General features: G+C 32.8%; 1 protein-coding gene across 6 annotated transcripts in view; it reads right to left on the reverse strand.

Moving 5' to 3' along the window:
* PCDH9 (protocadherin 9) overlaps positions 1-26,056 on the reverse strand; it is a 1,086,222-nt gene that overhangs the window by 336,255 nt on the left and 723,911 nt on the right. The window contains exon 5 of one of the 6 annotated variants that reach the window (XM_001362129.4): positions 24,139-24,666. The exons of 4 other annotated variants lie outside the window; for them this stretch is intronic. In XM_001362129.4, the coding sequence (XP_001362166.3) occupies positions 24,656-24,666 (11 nt within the window). In that variant the 3' untranslated portion in view covers positions 24,139-24,655. Of the gene's footprint in view, positions 1-24,138; positions 24,667-26,056 lie in introns of those variants that run through there. One more of the 6 variants, XM_056807926.1, reaches the window with a different exon arrangement.

The raw sequence follows: 26,056 nt of genomic DNA on the forward strand, positions 1-26,056 counted from the left end.
AGGAGGAAGAAGGAGAATCAAGATAGGGTTCATAAAAAGGGCATTTATTAAATGTCCTAAATGTCCTAAATAATTATTAAATTAATATTATATAATAATAAAATAATTATTAAATTAATAAATTAAATTTATTAAAAGTTCCCTTGCTAAGGTTATTTAATCTATGTCATTCTATAAAAAAATCTGGACATGATTACAACAAATACCAGATATAAAAGACTGAATTGGGGAAAGCTATGTAAAACAGTGGATAAAGAGCCAGGTCCAGAGTGGGGATAACCTGGGTACCAATCTTCCCTCAGATATTTCATAGGTAGGTGATACTGGCAGGTCACTTTACTCCAGTTGCCAAGCCCTGACAGTTTTTTGTCTCAGAACTGAAACTAAGTGGGAAAGGAAGGGTTGAAAAAAAAAAGGTTGAGCTTAATATTTCCTTTCATTCTTAATAACTTAGCAAACAGACTTAATGAAAGACCATAAATACTGCCTCCTGAATACATATATATTATACAAAAATTTAAGTTGAAATATACTTTCTAGGATGTCATATTTTATCATGAAATTAATGTTACAATTCTTCTCTTTCAATTGTTTATCAGTTAATAAAGTATGAAAAGGACCTAAATAGTTTTAGTTTTAAAGGTATAGATTCCAAAAGAAGCAATGTCATGTGAATTTTGTGTATAAACAACTCCTAAAATATATGCTCAACTACCACATTCCTAAGCTAATGATTTTTCAAAAGAATAGGAATGTCAAAAGTTGGAACTAGGTAGGAGAGACTAATATCCTGAATGCTGGTGGGAAAGTAAGAGAAGATTCATTGCCTGGGGTTTTACTAAACTGTAAGAAATCCAATTCAAATACAGTATTACAACATCTTTTCAATTTCCTGGTTGTATTATTCCAAGAATATAAGAAGATTTAATGTTGTTCCTAGCACTAAAAGATATATCAGTTAAAAGTAAAATATAACTACACTAAGCGTTGATGGATTAAACCAGAACAATATTTTTTTCCTGCTTTTCCCACTTATTCATTTTTAGCTTACTCTTCATTATTTTCTTTCCAATTTTTCTGCTACTGTCTTATCTTTCCAACTTTAAGAACAATACAACAACTCTTTCTGTCATAACTGGAAGCCAGATGAATTTCTAGTTTCTACTTTTATGCCCAATTTGAATTATGAAAAGGTCGAAGAAGGCCAGAAATTCCCATTTTAGCTATGGTCATGTTAATCTTCATGGATTTAAAAAATTAAAGAGCTTTGAGGTGGGAGATGACTCTGAAAGTTGTTTTACTTATTAGTCTTTTCTGAAAAAAGATGATCCAATATGAGGTCTTCTTTGATATGTCTTAATGGTTGGTAACTTTTTTTTTGTCCTTTAGTCATTGTAGTGGTGTCCAATTCGTCATGAACCCATTTGGTGTTTTTCTGGCAAAGGTACTGAATTGGCTTGCCAATTCCATTTCCAAGTCATCTCACAGATGAGGAAACTGAGGCAAATGGAGTTAATTGAGTTACCCTAGGGCACACCTTTAGTTAGTGTCTGAGACCAGATTTGAACTCTAGGAAATGAGTCTTCCTGACTCCAGGCCCAATGTTCTATACAATGCCTACACACACGGCTCCCGATTATCTGTAACTATCTAGGTCTTAATAACCAACCTAATAGTAGCATCACATATGTGGCAGTAGTCCAGAATATTCTTTCTGTACCTCACAGCAACAACTTATTGACAAAATTTAAATATACCACTCAGAATAAGATTTTCATAATGGAGAGCAAATAGAATGAAATGTGTTAGTAAATAAAATACCAAAATTTCAGGTATTATTGCAACTAAGACAAACAATTATATTAGCACTAAAAACAAGTTATACCCATAAATAAAATATATAAAATTTTCTCTATTTTTCTATTTCTATTGTGACACTCATGCTTGGAGAACAAAGGCATGAACACCTAGAGAAGAGGAGCCCCTATTAGGAAATTCTCAATACTGAATCTGGAAAACTGAAATTTAGATAGGGAGAAAAGTATTTTATTACAATTGCCACCACAGTTATGAGTGGGAAGCGGGGTAATACCGTGGATGGACTCCTTACTCCAGAGTAAGAAAGAAATGAGTTCCAAATTAGCATTTCTAGTTGTATAAGCCTGCACAAGTGGCTTAAGCCTGCTCTGCCTTAGTTATCTCATTTGTTAAAATGGGGATAAAAAAAGACATACCTCTCAAGGCTTCTATGAGAAAAAAATATCTGTATTTTATGGAACTTGAAGCTCCATAAATATTATTATTATTATTATTATTTTGATTAGTGAAATAAGATCTTAAGTGGACTCCTGTAGTTTTCAATTTTTCCAATTTCCTTCAAATTAAATTATGCTTTGTCTTCTTTATTGTTTTTGTTAGTGTTTATTATCATTTTATGGTTTTCTGCCTTGAATCATCTCAAATCTGTAAGACAAACCAAAAAAGCCTTCAAAGAGTCCTTAGTAAATATCACATAAAATAAATTATATGAACTAGTTTGTAAATTTTAAAGTCCTGTGTTTGCAGGATGGCAGAGATGAACCAGGGCCTTTGTCCACAGATTTAAAACAGCAACTACCCTGGTACCTAAGAGTCTTAGAAAGTAGCCTGGAATCTGTGGGAGGTAAAATGACTTGTCCACAGTCCTGAAACTAGTTTTTGAGATTTTTTAGAGGTTGGATTTAAGAAGGTCTTTCTGAAGGATTAATTAATTTGCAAACCACCTCATCCTAAAAAATGTGGCATGGGCTGTGACAATTATCCAAAGGTTTAAATTTCCATTGAATGCCTATTAGCTTCATGGTTATTTTTATATTCTCAAATTCCAAGTTTTGTTCTTGAAAACATCTTTAAGCTTTTAGTAACTTGAAACACACCCCCCCCAATGTCAACCAGTCTTGGAAAAGCAATCTAAGTTTATGCATTTAGACTGAAAATGAAATATGTCAATACTAAAATAAATCACTGAATGGGAGGGAATTTTTAAAAAGGCAATATATATTGACGTCAGAATCAGTGAATAATTAGTGTCTACTGTATCATTAGGGTCAGTGATAATCTTACATGTGAATAGATATCTTTAGGGGACACAACTTTTCAATACTTTTTTTTAATCCATTTTAAGTAATGTAACAAGCTGAACACATCTATACTTTTAATCTATGCTTTCAACTTGTCACATTACTTAAACGTTCAATGAACAAACTAAATAAAAAATAAATGTTGAATTTTAAGTTGAATGAAGTTATACTTAAATAGTATGTGTTCCAAAAGTTCAAAATCAGGGAAAACATAAAGCAACTTTCTGTCTACCAATCTGTGTGCATACACACACACACACATATATATATATACAAAATATATATGTGTATGTGTATATATATATATATATTTTTTTTTTTTAGTAGAACAAGTTATCAATTCATTGTCACTAGCTTCCTAGCCAATAAATACAGTGATTCCCAGATGGAATAGAAGCCTATCAAGATAATCCCATTATCAAATCAGTCTCTATTTTGTCATGGAGACTGATAAGGGTCTTCTTTAATACTGGGCTCCTGAATAACAAGGAGATTAGATCTAAACACACCATCTGTTATGGTTGTTATGTGTCTCCAAAAAAACCAGTGAGAGTGAATTCCCTTAAGTACAATGCCATCAGAGATGCTTTTAATTATAGCATTTATTCACACTATTTACAAGGCCAAGCCTACATTAGAAGGAAACATGCAAATAAAAGATGGATAGAGAAAACACATTATTTCAAACTAAAAAGTTTTGTTCCTGAAGCAGAATCATTTAATTACACAGAGAAGTTATGTTCAAAGACTCCCATTTTCACCCACAGAAGTTCTATTATAGTCTCTGTGTGCCTAAGAAGCAAAGTGTGCCAGGTGCAGTGATGAAAACCAGCAAAGCTGTGGCAGGCAGGCCCACATTTACTTCTTCAGTCTCTGTGTGGTCTCAAATGCCTACATTTGAAGCTGTCTTAGTACAGAATAAGAAGAGATTTACCAAGTCCACCAAGAGGCCTACTTAGATGCTGAAAATTGTACCTTATGTACAAACTTTCCTTCTTTTATCCTTTTTTTTAATACACTTGTCATCAGCATAATTATTACTCATTTTAAATTAAAATATAATAGACTGACTTTTTCCCCCTAACTTCCTTCAGTCACTCTCAAATGTTCTTCCTAAGAATGATTTAGAATGAAATACTTTATCATGTCACTTTGGGTCTGAGTCTTGATTTGAGATCAAAATGTATATTATTACATACCCAGTCTTTCACAAACATTCACAACTACGGGTAAACACACACACAGACACACACATAATTCCCCTCTTGGCCATGCACACAAGGATACTGGCCAAAAATTCTTGAGCAAGCCAAGGGATATAAGGCAATTCTCTAAATTCTTGTGGACTTCTCTCTGACCACAACTTGAACAATTTTCTTATATATACACACATGCACCCAAGTCAAGCCATAAAACATCATTTATTATAGGAACTCATATTTCTGTTTCATTTTATATTTTTTTCTAGAATACATGTCAATACAATTTTCAATCATCATTTTCTGACTTTTTGCCATTTGTGTTCTCTTCCAGTCTCCTATTTGTCCTCCCCAGAATGGCAGGTAATGTGGTATAGTTTGTGCATGTGTAATCATATAGTACATATTTCCATTTTGCCATATTATGAAAGAAGATACATATCACTTACATTAGAGAACAATTCATAGAGGAAACAAAGTGAAAAAAAATGGTATGCTTTCAATTTACATTCAAACTCGATTACTTTTTTTTTTTAATGGTGGTGGAAAGCATTTTCCTTCATGAGTCTATTGGAGCTGTCCTGGATCTTTTCCTTGTGGATAACAGTTTAGTCATTCATAGTTGACTGTTATACTTTATTGCTATTACTGAGTAAAGTGTTCTCCTGGTTCTGCTCACTTCACTTTCCATCACTTCATATAAGTCTTTCCACCTATTTTTTTTACTTTTTAATTTCTAATTTTGATTCATATGTGTAATTTCATATTCCTAAAAAGTATATTTATAAAATTATTATTTTACTTTATTTGGATTCTAGTTTCTCCTAATCACTTACAAATTGCAAATAAAGGTGGTTAATACATTTAAACACCTAACATGAATATTTTCTAGTTTAAGTAATATTTTTTTACAAGTGATGTCATGAATGCTTTGTCTTAGTGATTAATAGCAGATATTTCTAAAGATTGGTACTTAGAATATTTTATTTATACACTCTTTAAACTCAAGAATATTCATGGCACATTCTTAAAGGTTTTACCTAATAGCTTCCTCTCCAACTGGGAAACTATAATCAAATATGTATCCTATTTATTCTTTCAGAGTGACATGTTAGGTATAATTTGGTCCAGGTTTAGTTTAAAAACAACAACAATGTTTTCATGGTGGCAGCAGCTTTCTTTTGAATTTCAAGCTTTTGTACCCTGAGATAGAAATTATTTTGAGTGAGAGGTCTTCTAAACATCAGGGGTCTGCTTACTTATTTAATTTAAATTTGTTCTTGGCAAGTCTTCCAGATTCCTACTGATAAATCTGATTCAAGTTTTCTTAAATATGTTTCATGGCTAACAGTTTCAACAGCTAACTATGAGATCTGCAAACTAAAAATGTATTCTTCCCAAACTGGGTCTAGCATAAAAGGTTTATATAAAGTTTGTCACTGCCAATTTGTACATTTGAAAGATTAGAGTTAGGAAAGTTTAGTGAATGAATATGGTCTGGCTCGCAGAAAAGTAGCAGCAGTATTGTTCAGCTCTTCAAAGAACTGAAAATTCTGTAACAGTGTTTATTATTAGCACATAAAGGTATAAATGAAACAATTTTGATGAGAACTAACCCTTTGTATTTAAGAACAAATATCTATCAAATGACAATTGAAGCCAAATAAAATATCACTAGATACCTGTTGTGTGCTAAATGTGGGAAAGATATAGAGTTTGGATAACACAAGATAATCCTTACCTTGATGGCCATCACAATGTAAATAGAAGAGAAACCAACTGTACCCTTTAGTTACTCGTTGTAAATGTCCTCACTTTCTTCAAATTATGTATGCAGCATGTTTATTTTTTGTATTTGTAGCCCAATACCTAGAACTGTACATTTCACATAGTAAGTACTTGATAAATGTCTATTGAATTGACTTGATTTTTAGGGTCAGCTGCAATTTCAATAGGATTTTAAATCCTCTGATGCAAAAATCTATAGATTAAATGGTAATGTCGGTTTTGAAAAAGGCTGCGTGCTGGAACTACATACAACTCCCAGTGGGCCCCTGTGGGCCCACCCCCCTATTTTCTGGCATGGGATTGGTCCTGAAGAGATCAATCCCATGCAGGGGAGGGACCATACCCCCCTACTTCCGGGCACGGGACTGGTCCCACAGTATCAGACTTTAAAATTCTATTTCCTGTCTTTAAATTGAGTGTTCCTTTAATTACACCAACCTGAATGCTTTGTGATGTGCTACTCCTGCATGAATTACTTATATAACCTCTGAATGGTCATGTGGAAAACCATCAGATTAATATCAAGGGGCAAAACAAAACATTGAAATAAATGACTTTTTTTTTTTAATCTCATAGTTAAGATGGTTCAGTAGGATACAATTTACATGTTACATATATATATATATATATATATATATATATAGATACAGATCATGTTTTGCTGAATAAACTTTGGCAGCACTGTTTTCATGATTACAAAAGTTTAATATACTGCTTTTTATTTATTTGAATAGAACTTTAGCTCCCCATTATATTCCTGAAAATATCAATTCTCCAGATGTGTCCTTTTTGGTATATCTATTAATATTATTTTTTTCTAGTGTAAATGAGTTTCAGTTCTTTACTAAAGGTAGGTTTTTGGAAGGTAGAAGGTTGAGATTAGTAATAAGGGGTTGCTATTAAGTGCAGAAAATGGGCTGAGGAGGAAACTAAGTCTATTTAAAAAAAATGTCTCCTATTGCACAATGTTGCATAGCTCACCACTGATGAAAGGTAGCATTTTCAACAATGGAAAAATATGATCTGCTTACAAGACATTATAGGATAATGAATCTAAAGGTGAAAGGGACCTCAGAGGTGATTGAGTACAAATCTCTCATTTAACAGAGAAGGAAGCTGAGGTCAAGATAGATGTTAGGAATTAGAGGTGGGATTTCATCCAATATGTTCTATAACATGGCAGCTAGGAGGTACAGTGGATGGAATGCTGAGTCTGAAGTCAGGAAAACTCAGCTCCTTGAAATCAAGTCTGGCCTCAAATACTTACTATGTGACACAGGGCAAATCACTCTATTTGCCTCAGTTTCCTCATCTATAAAATGAGTTAGAGAAGGAAATGGCATACTATTCCAGTATCTCTAGTAAGAAAACTTCAAATGGAGTCATGAAGAATTGGACATAACTGAGAAATGGCTAAACAATGACTGCTGCCTACAATTGGTAGCATTTGATTTCCAAGCAAAGAAAGAAAACTCCCAAACTTTGCCCAAGGATTCTCTTTTCTGAGATCTAATTTTGTTTATTGAATAAGATAAGTAACTATATTTGACAGATTTACAACTGTATGGTTGTCTCTATCCATGACAAAAATGAGATAATGCACTTTTCAGGCTCTCATCAATTTCTGAAGCAAATATAATTCCTATTTAAATTCCTATTTATAAAATATAAAAAATATAAAATATAAAAAATATAAAAATATAAAATAATTCCTATTTATAAAAGTAATCAGAATTTTAAAAAATACCCATATTATGTATTCTCATGAAACAGAAATTTAATTTTTTAACTGTGTTCATTTAAAATAAAAGTGTTTATGACACTGACTGTAGTCAGAAATATAGTAGGAAAGAAAGGATCTACTGCATATGCCTCAAATAAGTATCCCCATGATACTTGTTAGCCTTTTCCAAGAATGACAATTGAATTGAATTGTACTGTGGTTTGAAATGGTGGCCATGTCACATTAGAACATCAATACACAATCAACAAAGGATCTTTCCTGACTTAAGACAAGATGGAATTTCAAGCTTATTGAGAAAAAGAGCCCTCTCTTTCCTTGGTGTGAGCCTTTTTTCAAGCTGAGACCCCTAAATCTAATCTATCATGGGTCAACATGCCATTGTTTTAATAAATTGTAGCTCTGATAAAAGCCTTTATCACTTTAAGTAACAACCACATCCAAGGCAGACCCCTTGTAACCAACATCTTGTACTCCTACCTGGGGGATGAAAGAAATAAATAGCACTCCATCAACTTTCAACTATTGTACCAATTCAGCTCAAAATTCTGATAAAATATCTGTACATTTATTTGAAATTCTCTGCAAAGTTATGCAAGAAATGAACTTGAAGGGCACAAAGAAGAATGCTAAGTGATTTGCAAAAGTGAAAATTGAAAATTTATCATAGAACACATTAAATTAGAAACCTGAGCAAGAATGGTGAGATAAAAGACACTAGTAAAAAACAAAACAAACAAAAAAAAAACAATCTGACTGGGCTAAATTTCCCAGCAAAAATAAAATTTAATACAGTGTATTTTCTATATTCTCATTTTCAATTCAACCAGTGTTTCAGTGAGTAAGTAATCACTATTGTTTTGAATGTATTTATGAGGAAAGTACATTAAAGTGTTTACATGATATGCCTAAGACTACAAAGAGTCCATGTCAGTACTGGAAATAAATTCAAGGTTCCTGACTCCTGCAATCTGCTACTTCCAAAAACAGATGGAAAAACCTCCATCTCATTATAGCTTCAGCTGTTTTGTTTTTAAGAGAACTGATTTTGTTGATTGAACAATAACATTATTAAATCCCTGCCACTGAATAACATGACTTGTTTAAAGGAACTACTGAAAGTAATTTCACTATAATATTGCCTTGAATGATGCATGCATCAAAGAGCCTTAGAACAATACAACCAAAAAAAATCCTTGATTTTTAAACAGCTATGAATTGGAATTTCACATGAAATTGGCTACCAATCTATTGAGACATTTTATGTCTAGAAAATAAGAAAACAATCTCAGCACTCTAGAGGTAATCCCAATTAAGGATCCATGAAATTCATGAAACTGGTGTAATCACAACAATTCAATTGCATGCATGGGAACATGGATGTTTTCTTTCAGAGTCCCCAATGCCAGCATATTTCTCAGACTTGCCAGATGGATGGCCTGGTACTGTCTGAAAAAAAAGGGTGTGCTTCATGTGTACATTATGCTCAGCCTTCTAAGTCTGGTTTCCAACAGGAATCCTGAGTCAGCTCTTAAATTTTCCCTTCCCATATGGCAAGGCACTGCAGTAATACGAAAAAGTTTTCTTGCCTCCTCCTAACAGAACCCTTGAGATTATTTTAATCACACATAAAACGAACATGCAGAGTCTATAAAGAAGTGCCCAATCAATCAAGAGTGCTAACTACCTGGACTCTGAAAGACGATAATCATTCTTGTATCTTCAGTAAAGAGTAAGTGTACCTCATGGGCATGATTGACTGCTAGAGCTTACCAAACCTTCTACACAGTGGCTTCTAAGGATGAACTCAAAGACTTTCTCATTGGAATTTGACTTTCTCCCTCTCTTCTCTTCTTCCTCCCTTTTGCCCATAGCCTTTCCTGCTCTCCGTCTTTTTTCTCTCTGTTTCTACTCTTCCATTTTGTACTTTGGTCTGAGGTGGGAGAATGGGTGAAGTGGGTGGAAGAAAGGCCACTCCTTCAGTTTTCCCTTAGAGTTAAGTTTCCAAAAAAAACATCATTTTCTTGCTTGACAGAATTTCCCTGTGGCATTGTGCCACTTCCACATAGTCATCTATAATTCTTCTTCTGCTTGAAACAATCTCCCACATGCCACTCTTGTTAATGACTGAGATACCCCCTGATGGTGCTTAACATTTAATAGTGCTAGAGCTCTGCGTTTGCCCAAACAACCTTTTCCATTTACCTTACCTCAAAGGCCGTCTAATTTTTCTTCAGAGACAGAAATCCTTTAAGCCCATTGTATCCTTAGGCTACAAATTTACTGAGATTTAGGTTTCCAATAAGAGCGTTGAGATGAATGCCACCTTCTCATTTATGAATCAATTTTTGCCCATCGGCTTTTTACTGTTATTACTTTTTATTTTATATTGCACTCAAAAGGGAGAACCTTAACATATAGATGTGTGTGTGTATACACATAGGTACACACATATATAAATACATGTGTGTATGTTGAAAAAAATCAGTGAAGAACAAACTTGAAAGTCTTATCTGAAGAACATAAGTAACAAAATTTTTTCCATAAAAGTTTATATCCTAAAGTGTGTCGTATTACATACTTGATCAAGAATATCATACTTTATTTCACAGTTCACCTCAGAAGAATATTCACTAAGTTGTTCCTGAATATTTATGGTTAGTTTTTATTGTTCTGTTTATTTATAAGGAACTTTTCTTATCTTTTATTCATGGAACCCAATATAGCAAACTCCCTTGATGTATCTTCTGAAAACTGTGATTGTTAGGATTCTAATTCAGCCAGCCATTCAAAAATAAGTGCAAAAAATATGTCTATTTTTCTCAAAGTAATTAAAAAACAGTGTTATAATATGCCTTTTTCTGTTCCATTGTTTTAAAAAATTAAAATTCTGACTTTCAACTATTTAGCAATCAATAATTCTGAATATTTCTGATACATTTTAATTTCTTTATTGTTTTTTTGAATCAGTTTAAATGTTTTATTTTACCTATACCAGGACTATAGCTGGCCATGTTGGTATGATCATCAATATTTTTGCCTGTCTCATATGGCTCAAAATCTCCTTATTTGGAAAGTTTTGAATGTAGGCAGAAAGAAATAAAGTGGATGCTCTTCCAATGTTCAAAATGCTCTTAGAAATAACTGGTTAAGGGTACTTTCAAAAGGGACTGCATCCAAACTCTCAAAATAAAGTGACAGTTTCCAGATAGAATTGAGTGTATTGATAACTATCTTAAAAATAAATAAAACGATTCTGTAATTGCAAGCTGTAACAGGCGTGTGGAATAAGGTTTAAATTTGGCATCTCAGGCCCATAAAAGATTTATTCTTGTTCCAACCCCAATTCTAGCCCCTCATTGTCAAAGTTTTCCCATAATTTAATCAAGATCAATTAACATTCAATTACAAAGTGTTTACTATAGTACAAGAACAGCACAAATACTGGGGATACAATGAAAAAAGTGAAAACACCTATGCCCACCAGAAGCTTATAATCTAATGAGAAAGAATGATTTAACCATACAAAGTAATTACAGAGGTTAGAAAAGGTAACCTTTGCGGAGGAAGGACCTAATGTGGGTGTAAATTGGTTGGAAGAAAGTAGTTTTTTAACTGAATAATACATTTTACTGAAATAGATCTTAAAGAACATATAATTCAATCCTCTCATTTTATACAACCTGAAAGCACATGGGAAAGGAGATTTACTTAAAGTCATACAATAAATTAGTACTGAATCCAGGACTACAATCCACAAGCATTAATCTATTAGAAGACTGGAAGAGAAATTAATTATTATAAGTCCAATTATTAAAATTCATATGGTCCATACTTCCCAATCACATACTTTATAATGCTTTTATTTGTTAACAATTGTTGAACTAATAGATTTTTCCTATATTAATTTTTCCATAATAAGATTAGAAAAAGAAGTATTTAAAATAGAAAGTTCTATATTTTTGATTCATCTGGAGTACTCTCTACATCATTTAAATATATGTTTTCATTTGTGTCCTGCTATTTATTTGTTAAATCTCCCTCTTTGGAGTTACTTTGTTTAATTAGAACAAAAATACAGAATAGTTATTTACTGTCACTTTTACTGACTGAAATACAGGAATGAATGACCAAAACTAAACACTAACTAGAAAAGTCCTAAATCCATAAAAAAATTACATTCTTACAAACTTCTATTGGATTTCCAAAGACAAGAATATTTTTGAAGGAGAAACACATTGAAGTTGAAATGCCTAAGTAGGGATATTGTAGGAAGACTCATATTGGTTTTAAAATGGCCTGAAGAGACTGGGGCACCTAATTTTCTTTTTTACTTTTCTATCAATGGGCAATAATTTCAATCTTGTCTTTCCCTGAATAAGACACAGTCAGAGAGGGGAAAAGAAAACAGAAAAATACTTTTTTTTTTTTAAAAAAAGTTGAGAAACCTAAGACTTATATTTGAAAAACACCTTGCCTCACTAAACTTCAGGAAAGGCTGTTGTCAAAGGTTATTCTGAATGTCTGTTAAATAGTTGATGATTCAAACTACTGAAAAATAGATCCAGAGGATGAAATGATAAAGGACTAAGTAAGGACACCATAATCACTCACTATTTAGCAGAGTATGAAATTCCCTTTAAAGGAAACCAAATAGATGTCTAATCACTTTGAGAAAATGATTGGAAGCACTGTCAAGTAAAACACTGAACTATTCTCTAACAGTTGTTTACAATGAAGTCCAAGTTAAAACAAAACAAAAAATATTTTTAAAAAAAGGTAAGAGTTTATTTCTATTTCGAGCTCTCTAGATGTAATTTTTTCCCTTTACAAAGATCTTCATATTTAAATTGTTCCTTTCATTTACACATTATTGGTACTTGATGTTTCTGTTTCACTAATTTGGCTATAAAAATGCACTGGGTATCAAAAGGAAATGGGTTTTGTTAGGTATCAGTAAAAAGACAAGTGATAAGCAGGCTTGTAAATGACCATTCTTTTATTGCTGCAAAACCTCATCTGAGAAATCACTGCAGCATATAACTGCAAGATCTCTAAAGGAATAAAGCATAAACAAGAGCAGAAAGGAATAAAAAATACTATTACTGAGCTATAGACCATTAGCTTTCCATCCTCTAAGCTAATATAATTTTTTGACCTGCAAAAAATTACCCTTTGATGAGGCTCCCCCTTTGTTATGTTAGTAGGTATGGAAATACAACATGACTCCACTAAGGAAACCTAGTAGCCAAGAAGATGATCATTTCTTCACTTGTTAGTTCTAGGGAGCCTTCAGAAGAGATAACCTCTTCTCCTCATCAAAAAAAAAGTCAAGGTCAGATGGCACTAGAATAGGCTTTTAAAATAGCAGCTATTTAAAATTATATAAATAGGAAAGTATTAGGAGTTGAATGCACAGTGTAGTAAAATATATCCATATAGATATGATCTTGGCTAAATCCTATGATCTCAGTTATTATGTCTTGAGTCTAATTTTTGTCCATTTCTCCAGGTAATACACAAAACTAACTTTTAATAAAAATCAGTGATTAGCAGGTATGGAAATATGATAGCTTCATGTTTGTTCTTAAGGACCTCTCTGAATCTGGATGGAGATGGTCAAAGATATCGTGAGATTTTGTCCCATTAGCACTAAAACATTTTCATTGGATCATTAATTCAGAGCTGGTAGAGACCTTAAAGTTTATCTAATCTAATTGCTCAATTTACAATTGATGGAAGCAAATTTCAGTTAAGTGACATTCCTAAGAGTTAAATCCTAAAGCTAAGATTCAATATAAGGTTCTCTGACTCTAAGAATGGCCTGTTAAACACTGAAAAACCTTGAGAGACTTCTTGGTAAATGTCTTTTACTAATATACTGAAGGAAATTGTTAGTAATTATTTGTAGTTCAGCTAAAGTATTTGTTTGATGTTCATAAAGCAGGATTGTTAAGAGTTTGGCTAAAGATTTTGCTGTAAAATTCCTTAAACTCCTTGATAATGGATTTTATTATAATTTATTATAATTACTTCATTTGTTAAAAAAAAAAGTAGATTTTCCAAGTTATGCTAGATAAACCAGTGTTTGTAGAATATTCCAAATAAGATGAGGAAGAATATAAAATTTCTTTCTCAAAAGAATACTTGTATGTGAAGATGATTCATGTTAACACTTTGTAAATGTCTGACATTGTTTGGGAAATTTCTTTTGACTACACCTTCTTCACTCCATTCAAGACAAAGACAAATTAAAGATTCTATACCATTATATGATTTTAAAGATCCTGAAGACTCTTCAGTATCAAGGAAGTCATCCAACATCCTAGGTTCCAATCAAAGTGAAACAATATTATTCTATACTATATAACATTATGCTTCTAGACTTCTAGACACACTAGAGTAGTTCTAAAGACCTGAATCAAGGACTTTAGCAAATATTTTTTTGTAGGATAGAGTACAAGTGTTGGCTCAGATGTCAAAGTAACCTAAAAGAACAATTTTCAAATTCCCAATCACCATGATTGTTGCAGATTCTACTTAATCAAAAATAAAAAATCATTAATTATTGTTGTTGTTGCTCTTATTGGTATTATTATAGACCTATTCTATGAATGTATGCTCCAAGTATTGCTTTCTTTCACAGGTGAAGCTTAGTAACTATGAAGCCTTTCATGTCTATTCTACCTTGAATGGCAAAACACTGGCAGTAAAAAGTGGTAGATGACATAGTTTTAGACCAGAGATTCTTAACCTTGTTTTTGTAGACAATTAGCTACTTTGGAAGTCTGGTGAAACGTATTGTCTTTTTCACAGAATGTTTTAAATGCATAAAATAAAATGCATATACTTACAAAGCAAAGGATATTGAAAAATTAATTTGTTTTATTTTCCTATTCAAGTTCAAGAACTACAGAAATTTATAAATTGACCTTTTTTAGATCCATTAGTCCATGAGTCCATTTTTTAGATCCATGATTTTTAGACATGTTCAGAAATACTTTTTTTTAACTGAATGGAAATTGACTGATTGTCCTAACATCAATGAAATCAACAGTATAGAATGCTCTTTTCCCATAACCAACATCTGAATGAAAGCTCCTTTAGGATGTGGACTGCCTCAGTTTTGTAGTTCTATCCCTATTATTTACAGTGCTATGTGCATGGCATATTGATAGCACTTAAATTTTTACTTATTAATTCATTTTTTTCATCCTCTCAAATAGCTCAACAATGGTTAGTTAAACTTTGTGGAAGAAAAAAAAATGGCATCAACTGACATCTCCAGAAGATTTGTAGGGTTTTATTTTTGGTGATTGTTTACACGAGTATCATAGACTACATTTACTTTTTTCTTGAGTGGCATGAAAAGCATATTAAGGTGATAATGTTAAAATGACTCATTTTTCTTTTTTGCACTGAGACATTTAATTTATTATAGGCAGTCTAATAGAGTGGATCCCAAACCAGCCTTGAATGTGAAAAGACCAGGGTTCAAATTTTGCCTCTTAACAATACTGTGTGACCCCATTCAAATAATTTAGGATTGCATTTACCTAGGCAATCTCTAAGGCCCCAAATTGTTATTAAGTTGCCAATTTTGATTGGTATAGAGTATTTCTTCACCTGAGAATTTCCTATGCTAATGAAAGAAGAGTTCTAATTCAGATCCTTATCCTTTTTATCATATTAAAGCAATGAATTCATGATATACAGACACTCACTTGATCATGAGCTTTATTACCAGCAGAATTATTGTGTTCCGTGAGTATATTTTAGTGGTTCTAGGACACCTTGTTAGAAGAGACACACATATTTTCTATAATTTTCCCCACAAACCAACACATATTTCTAGGTTTCAAGCAATTTGGTAGAGTGTCTGGATATCAAGAGAATTTCTATCACTTAAAAACAAAAGAGAAACCATGGAAAATCTGTGGACAATTTCCTGTAGCTGTGCCTTTCTAACAGAAAGAGTGTCAATTGTAAGGCTTTTTTTTTCTTTCCTGATCCACTCCTCCTTGTGATGATAAGCAAAAAATTCGCTCATAAAACCATATTGCACATTTAGAGCACTGTTTCCATAAATATTAATTATGTGCTTCTTAAAATCTTTGGGCAGTATCTTTATTGATTGTTGGTATATCAAACCGAGGTTTGACTGCTCTTGCACTCATGGGCATTCATGAATAACAATGACGAGTGTTTATTAAGCACTGTACCCAATGCTGTAGTAGAACTCTGAGGCATTTTGCCTATGACTATAATAAAAAAAACAAAGCACAAATACAAATCTTTTAGACTTTACTGTAAGGTGAATACTTAATGTTCCTTTCTTCTTTTAGAATAAACAATCCAGACCTTCAAATCACCAAACATTATGTCAAAATAACCCTTCACAGTCTAAGCAGGGGTTGGCAAATTTAAACTGACCAGTTGATCCCATAGAACTCACTGTTCCTGCATCCTGTGTCCCTTGTTTGCAAGAGCTCCTGCCTGAGGGTTATGGAAATCACATTAAAATTAGAAGCTGCACCATTAATTTCTATGATAGAGAATGCTACGTTTTATTGACTAGATCTTTGGTTGGCACCGTAATAAATGTCCAATTTGATTCAGGGAAGAGACTCTGTTGGAAGATTTTACCATGAATTAAATATCTGAAGAGATACAATAATATGTTGAAAAAATAGCAGGCCAAAGAATGATGATGCCAGAATATGAACAGCATGAGGTCCCTAATATATTGCTGATTCCATTTGTGAAATTAACCCTACAAATTCGTCTAAAGTCTTAGTCTTAGATGAAGTAGAATCAATAAATAATCTCATTGTGGCAAATATCTGAGCTTAGCAAGCATTACTTTATGACTGCATCCTATTTGCTACAAAAAAGAAGTAAAGGTAATGCTATATAAGACAACTAGTATACAGGCTAAAACTAGGTTAATCACTATGTCTCAAACAAACATTTTGTAAGTAGGATCTGGTTAAGTTCTAGGGACTCAACTACTTAATGGAAAAACTTGGGAGTGGAATTGCACTGTTGACACAATCTCATTTTACTATAAAAAGGATGTTGTATCAGTTATCTTGAAGTCCAAAAGACCCTCAATTTCAAATCTTTTTTCTTCTTCCCTAACTCTATCCTATTATAAGTAATTGCAGCATAGGACCACAGCACTAAAAGTGTAGCATACAATACAATAACAATAATAAGATAACTTGTGTTGCTCAATAAAGACATTCTGGATGCTTAAGTAAAATACGTGGCCTCAATTAAATATGTTTCTTTTTTCCTAAAATTAAAAAAAAAACAAAACAGGAAAAAACACAGGTAACTAATGTTCTTATCCTTAATCAAGATTTGCCTCTAATTTACAATAATATACATTCTCTCCATTCTGGCTGTTCTGATATCATAGAAATGTGGTCTAAATTTTTGTCTAAACTGAAGTAAGTGACATGAACAATAGAAGACATGGAAGAATAAGAACAAGACAGGTATCTGAGATATTAAAATAAAACAAAGTCATTTCTTAGTGTAAGATGAGAAAAAACCTTGAATTACAAATTGAGTAGGCATTTATATAAAGTGAGGCATATGGATTAAACTTGTATTATATAGCTTGAAAAGATGAATCTATTTAAAATAACAAGAAGGTAAAACTATTTTTTAAATTATAGAGCATGAAATGACAAAGAAGCTATCTATGCAGTGGCTCTTTCTTGAAATCAAGGAGCTTTTTTTTACTGTTCTCTGTATCTCTACTATTTAGCACAGTGCCTAACAAATCAGTTTTTATTGAATTGAATATAAATCAACTTCTTCATTTTATAGATGAGGAATTGGAATCCTGGAGAAACAGGTGACATAGGCCTTTAGACTCCAAACTCAGTCCATTTGTGATGGACAATATTGTCTAAATCTTGACACCTCCTCCATAACTTCAAAATTAGGTGACCTTGTGTCTCTTCTACTGCACTTGAGAATAAAGGCCAAAATACAATTTTAAAAAATGTTCAAGGCTTTGAATTCTGTAAACCTTAAAATTTCTTAGACTTATGAATGTTGGAAATTTCCCCATTGGGAAATCTCATACTGGAAAAATTTCCTACTGATAGTAAGAACCCCCTTGGCATGGGAGGATCCTTCTCCTCCCTACTTGGGACTGCTTTAGGACAGAAACCTTTTGCTGAACAATGGAAAGGGCTTTGACCTATGCTTAAGCATAGAATAGGAAGTTCTTTGAGTCATGATTGATTTTAGAATTGATACAATAGAGATACTTGGAATGACAGAACCAGGTCTTGGAACTTCCAATCTCCACCCTACTCAGGGTAACAGGATTTAGGAAGGGCTGCAGCAAAAGGATCAAGATTTAATTATTTGAGAATATGACCTTCAACAGACATGTGCAAAGCCACAGACCTCTGGGCGGTCCTGGGTTAAGCTAGAGCCACCATTGGCACAGGGAAGACATGGACATTGGCACAGGAAAGACATTGGTAGATGTGAGAACTGAGGGGAGGAACTTAGATGGTTTCCTTAAAGATAGAGGGGTCTAAGGACTGGGGGTCGAGAGGTTGTGCTCTGAGAAGGCTTGCTCTGAAGGGGGCTGGAGGTGGAGGCCCCTGAGACTTTTTCTCCATTTTGGTCACGTGAGTGATAGGGACTGATCTCTTTTCTTTGCCTCAGCTATCTAAGGGCTTGGGCCTTTTGGCCCAGCCTAAACAGAGGGGGTATTTAAGCCCTATTCCCTTCTCTCCCCTTTCTCTCTCTCTCTCTCTCTCTCTCTCTCTCTCTCTCTCTCTCTCTCTCTCTCTCTCTCTCTAATACCTTTCTTCCTCCTGTTTGTAATTAAAACTCCATAAAAGGTTGACTGCTGACTTGAGTTTTCATTTAGGAATTACATAGCTGAATTCCTTGGTGACCTTAAATTAATATATATCAGTCTTTTAAAGTGATTTCCTTGTCACAATTCCAACTCAAGAATATTAAGAAATTTTGATGTGGATGATATTTTAGGGTATGTCCAGAGATATTCTTCAGAGAATTATTTTGTCATGACTTCAATGTCGACTTTATCAAGAATCCAAACAAAATAGTAACTAACACCTTAAATAGAGAGAAAAATATAAGTTTCATTGGCACTTAATTTGCTCTAGAAAACAAAAAGGGGAATGATGATTCTTTTCTTGAAGGAATTAATCATGCATTTGTCACTTGTTTTTTCATTTGTCATTTCTTTCTGTATGGATTTAAAATTCCTTATTTTGCCCTTCATACATGGATATTCAATGTCAGGAGAGTCAAATTTTCTTGAAGAGATTTGAAAATGCTTTTGAAACAATGTTTCACAAAATATATACAGATTCCCCCTTATCAAAGCATCTGAACATAAACCATTTCATAGAGAAACACTGTTCAGACAAAACATTCTGTAGAATGAAGCAATGAAGTTTGGGGCCAGAAATAGTTATAGGAATATTAAAGGACATCTATATTTAGTTTTGCTTTTCAGTAGATTGAAACTGTGGAAAGGAAATTTAGACTGACAGTTTGTGGGGGAAGGGCCCAACTGGGAGTGGCAGTGGGGTCTTGTGACTAGCACTTCCTTCCTGCCCTGTGGGACTTGCTTCCCAGTGTTGGAGGAGAGGAGCTTGTTCAGCCCAGTCTAGAGTGGCATGCTCTTCTTGGTTCAGCTGGAAGATTCAGGCCCAGTCGCTTCTGAAAGTTAGACCTGTTCTTGTTTGCTTTCTATCTACTGCTAAGATTCTGAAGTATACAAAACTGGACTGATATAGAGGAGATGGAAGTGGGAAAACCCTCCGCCAGCCTCTGGGGCCTGGCCTCAGGTCTGAAGCTAAGGAAAAACTCCAATTCCAACTGGATTATTAAACTTTATATTATTTGAATTTGCAGTCAGATAAGTGGACTATCTTTTCTGGTCATAGAGGGAGCTGAAAATCAGTTCAGTCATCAAGGCAATAAAAAATCTTATCGGACCCCTGCTGTTTCCTCTCAGCAGGGGGCATCTCCCTCCCTTGCCTCACTAAGCAGTGTTCCCTCTCTTCCTCTCTCTTCCATACCCTCATACAAAACTCCCCAAATCCCCATTTTTCCAATCCTATTTCCTTTCCCATTAAATATTACAAGGCTAAGTTGAGGACATCAAAATAAGGGATTTATTGAGAAATCAGTAGAATAAGGCACAAAAGATATGTGATTTTTATTAGAAAAGCTAAAACCCAGAGAAGTTTTATCATTTTTTTTAATCTGGAAGAGACATAAATAGCATTGGGTTCTACAAACAGCATCGATAGTTACAAACCAAAGGTCTATATTAACATACTCCTGTAAAATGTCTCAAAGTTTGCAAAGCACTATTGTATAAACATCATTATCCCTGTTTTACTTATGGGTGGACTGTCATTCCGAGATTCAATGGCTGTCTTGTCTGGGCTCAAACATCTAAGAAAGATCTGAGGGGGAAATTCAGCCCTGAACCCTGAATTCTTCTCGCTGAATCACGAGTGGACTTTTCCATTTTGTGCATACATTGGGAGAATTATACCAACACCAGTAACATTTTCAAAATCAAATTAACTGAAGAAGAAAAATTGACGTAATGGTCCTCTGAGAAGAACAACAGAATTCATGATGAACTGAAATGAACTGCCATGGAATAGCATGACAAATCTCTTGTTTTATGCGATACTATTGAAGCTATGAGAAGAAATCTGGATGCTAACAGCATTTTAGAATATAGAGTGTATTAGACTCCGTGTTAAAAAGGTATAGGAAGCTACAGATGAAATAATGAATATTCAGAAGTGGTAGAGGCAGCTTTGATGGTAAGAAATGTAGCATGAAAATTATACACCTCAGGAAAAGGCAGATTTTTAATTTTTTATTAGTAACATAATGGAAGAAGAATAAAATCAAAGTATATTCATTCATATCATATTTCTAAAACAAAGCAGATTAGAACACTATTTTTTATCAAATGAAAAAGGCATAAATATTAGCTTTCCAAAAGCTACATAAGCTCATACCTAGTACATACACCCAGTAACTTCAAAAAAGTAAATATGTGAAAATTCTTGCAAATAAATTAAGCTGGCATGGAAATATGGGAGAATCTGGGATATGATTGATCTTATAATGTTCTTAATTTATGTCTAATTTAAGATTCTATAGAATGACTCAACAAAACATCAACTACTTTGCTAATATCCTTTCCCAATGCTAAAAGTATGCATAGTATTTTATTCATCTCAAAAAGTGAATATATTCTACTTACTATTCAAAAATAAGCTACATTACTTTGTACTACTCTTTGAAAATATGTAAGAAGGGTGCCTTTAAAACCATCTTTGACATGCATGAAGATTGATATGATGTTATGAGAAGACAAAGATTTGTTTTTATCTTGGAATCTATAGATTATGCAGAAATGGAGCTCAAGATAGGCTTAGTTGGAGTCATCTCAGGCCTAACACCTACAAAGGCACAGCAGGAAACATTCCTTTTAAATGCACATATTTTTTGATGCTGGAAAATTTCCCTTTCCATAGTACTTTGATATTTATTTTGTGATGTCAACTCACATGTGCTTCAGTAAATATTCAAGGCCTAATGTAAAGAGAAACACAAAGGGGTAACAATTTTTAAATGTGGTGGAACATAATTTCTGAGCCTTGCCTTGGGCTCAAAATTCCTCATCCTGGTCCAGAATAGATCTTTGAAGCTGGAGAATGTACTGTTATGCTATTCATTAATTCATTAGCTCTACACACTTCTAGAACACCTGGATTGTGTAATTTTTTAAAGAAAGGAATAATTACAGATTTTACAGGTAGTTATTTAACTACAGAAATGCATATGCCTAGAAGGAGAAGTTGCTGTCATTTTGTTTTCTAATTTATGAAGATTTAAGTATTCAAAATTGGCTTTTCCCCTAGGATTTGATTTTTTAAAAAAATTGACTGAAATACAAATAAAAATAAAAATAATTTTCCATTCTTATGCACATCTTAAATCATATGCAATTCAGAGGAAACAACTATTCCAATATTCTGTATAAAATATGGATATTTATATATAATTATATTTTGTTAGCTTTCATTTAGGAAATCTTTATGAATAATTTTGTTGCTGAATCATATATTGAGATTATGAAATGGGAAAGTAAATCTTGACCAAGGTTTATAAGGTTTTTTTTCCCTTTATTTTTTCCCTTCAAATGAGATTGATAGAGGCTAGTTTGATGATTAATGAGAGAAAGAGAGAGGAAAGGAAATAAAGAGAGAGAAAGCGGGTAAGGAAAGCAAGAAAGACAGAGGTCAAAGTGAAGGAGAGAGAAAGTGAGAGGGAGTCAAGAGAAAATGGGAGGGAAGGAGAGAGAAAGAGACAAAAAGAAAAGAGAGAGGGAGAGAGACACAGAAAGAGAGAGACAGAGAGAGAGGCAGAGAGAGATAGAGAGACAGAGAGAGACAGAGACAGAGATACAGAGAGAGACAGAGCCAAAGACAGAGAGAGAGAGAGAGAGGGAGTAAATGTGTTGTAGTGCAACTTATCCCTGAAACAGTGAGAAAGGTAACCTGAAGAATTTTTCAGGTTTGTATTTATAATTAAGTGGCAAAGTAAATAAAAAAGACTCCTTTACATAGAAGAAAAGCAGATAAATGTGACAAAACTGGTAGGGAAATATTGTTCATCTACCGTTAAGATTTTACTGTCAAGATTAAGCCTGAGAAATGGAAGTGTACATATTTATCTTTTTAAAAAACTAAATGAAAGTACTTGAGCCAGAAAGGTTAAAAATGGCTCAGGGAACAACAGCACTAAGTAATGTTTTAGGGCCTTGATTTATGCAACAAGTTCAGTTCAATAATGAGCAAAACTGCTAATCAGTGCCCACAGATATTAGATAATAAATTCAAGAGGACCAAATGGATGTTTGCAGTGGAGCAACTACTGGCTTAATGATTTAATTAATCTAAACATGCAAAAAAGTCTTGCTAGTTCACATTTGTTTAGCGCACGACATGTTAATGGAGATAAAACTGCTTGGGGGTGGGGAGGCCAGTGCTATTCATAAATTTAAAATGTGATCTGGGGGCAAAAGATGCAATTTCCAGAACTTACACAGATTCCTCATAAGAAACTCATCAGGGACTTGAGAGAACAAGAGCCTATAATTGGCCAGGTTATAATTCACCTTACATGGCAGAAATGAAATTGCTTTGATTAGTACAGCATATCTATGGAAGTGCTGTGCAAGACAGACCTAGAGATAATCAAAGTGCCTCATAATTAGCCGAATGTTAGCTTTCCCTATAGCTGCATTGGTAGTGGTTATTGTAGGCACCCACGGCCACTCCACAGGCTTTGAAGGACCATATTTTATTTTTATTCTGTTAATAAGACTGGGATTTTAATGACCATTTGACCTTTTAACTTAATTTAATTTTGTTATGAGATAAACTCTGGAAACATTTTTTACATAAAAATTTATTAAAAATAATTTGAAATGAATGTGTTTCATTCTAAAGGATTTTAAATTAAATGCATTATTTTTTAATGCTGTTGTTCTGAAACCCAACTTATTTCATTGTTATAGGGAACTGCATATATATATGTATATATATGAAAGAAAACTCTATTAGCTAATATCTATATCTATTTTTCATGTTCAGATAAGAAAATAGCCTAGGACACTAAGAAGTTAAGTGACTTATCCAGGATCATTCAGACTTTATCTGTCAGACTAGATGTGAACTTATGGTTCATCAGGACTCTTAAGGCTATGGTGAAATCCATTACACAACAATGCCTTTTAATTGTTGGGTAAACAAATTGAAGGCCAAACAAGTGAAATTATATATATATATATATATATATATATATATATATATCAAAGGGCACTTTAATATCTCTACCAATAGCCCAGTCTTTTGGAGAAATTAATGATTTTTACAGATTCTTCAAAATAATGATCCTTACATTTTCTCATTTAAGCTGATTTCTTATTGTGTCACTATGCACAATATACACTATATAACTGTATTACCTATACAGTTAACTTTTATACCTGATATAAATCTATAGAAAGCAATATAGACCTGGTTAAAATAAAAATATATGCAACTGGAATCAATCATAGTAAAAACAATGCAGATGTAGGGTATGTTTATATACATTTAAATATGTATGTATACAAATATATGCTTTCAAAAACTCACAGATCGTATTGATGCCAAGCTTTAACTGACAAATTAGCCACTACCTTTTTAATAGCAAAGATAGGTAAATATTCTAAAATAGTATCTTTTCAATAAGTCTTCATTCAAATTCATCCATTCTTAATTAGAACATTTGACAAGTTCGCTTGATTAATTAATGTATAGTCTCTCTGTATCATTAAACCATTTAGCTACCACTCTTGTTGCTTTATTTTTTATGCATATATATTAATTAAATACTATTCACGGACAGTAAGTTTATTATACAGATGCCTTAAATGCATTATATGTCTATATGATTAAGCTACAAACTCCATCAAGTAAATCAAATAATTGTCTGAAGCAGTATCGTTTCATCTTCTGTTTAACACAGTCACTTAGGTGGATACATTTGTTTGTTTTTTTATTTTTGTTTGTTCGCTTGTTTGTTTTTCCATCACTGTCTTTAGTGAGTACCATTTCCCTTTTAATTGGATGTCTGTCACAATAGTTTAGTAGTCTGGCTAGTTCATGTGCAGAAATGCCACAACCCAGATCCTCATGCTTATCACACAGATTTTACAGGTCACCTAAAGAGAGAAGGATATACTCACATTAAAGTTGTACAAAAGGGGGATGCAGCCAATAACCACCAGATATGGGAGCTATGGCTGACATTACCCCAAGGTAGAAATTAACAATATACAATGAGATTTGAACTTACATACCTAGAATGGTATTCTTCATTGACAAAACAGACGTATACTCAAATGCAATCAGGATTGGGTATAAATATCATTTGATCTAGATCCTTGTTTAGAACCTTAGATATAGATTTGTTTGAATGTTACATTATTTGAACAATAATTAACCTAATCCATTCTGGAATTCTCTGACTTCAGGACATATAATGTTGCAAGTATCTCTCCAAACTATTGCTTTTTTAAATAACTAGACTTCAAGTCCACTATTGATAATTAAATGAATTTTTGTTCATATGTTTTTAATCGACTACTTAAATGAAACATGCAGGTCAGCATACTTCAACAATTTTGATATTAACTATCTGAAAATCTTAAAGAATCTAGAATAGTGCTACAAATCAGAAAATATGCCACCATTACAAAAAAATTAAGAAACAAAGATCTCTAGACAGTTGAAATAGACATTTTTGACTTAATTTAATTTTTTACAATATTATGTTCAAAGAATAATTTTAATATAGCAGATAAAAGGTGAAACATTATAAATAAGTATAACCAGCATTTGTTAAGCACCAGGAACAGGCCATTTTTCAGAGGATAAGGATTAGCAACTAGCTAGATCAGTAGAGAACTCTTGTAGAAGGTGGAATTTTAGCTGAGCAAAATCATATAAGTTATTTATTAAGAATCCTCAATCAGAACTGATTTATTCTTACCATATACAATATGAATGATGTATTTTGATTTTTGTATTATCTATATTTCTCAATATTCATTCCAGGAGAATTATTTCTTATCATAAAGAAGAAAAGAGAAAGGGAAAAAACATGTATCTCATTAATAAAGGATTTTAAGTATATGTTTTATTTAACATTTCATTATTTTCCTTTTAGTCTATGATTGCTTATATTGCCTATATTTATCTACAGTGTTTCCTGCATTATAATCAGTAAAGTCTCTTTTCAATATTTTTGCCTTTTATATTCATTTGTTATTTTTATGTATGCTAATAAGCAGTCTATTTTTAAAAGTGATATTCGTTGATTTATATATATATATATATATATATACACACATAGTCTTTGGCTTCACAATTTAGAAGGTTTCATGACATTTTAAGCACTGCATTCTCCATCAATTTCATTAGTTACATGATGTCTCTTTTGTTTTTATCATTCTCTGATTAAAGACTATTAATTTTTCCTAATATTATTTTTCAATGTTTATTGCTTATTTTAAAGCAAACAACATATTCTTGGAGTCTGAACCTGATATT

This window comes from Monodelphis domestica, chromosome 8 (assembly GCF_027887165.1).
Source record: "Monodelphis domestica isolate mMonDom1 chromosome 8, mMonDom1.pri, whole genome shotgun sequence".
NCBI classification, from domain to species: Eukaryota; Metazoa; Chordata; class Mammalia; order Didelphimorphia; family Didelphidae; genus Monodelphis; species Monodelphis domestica.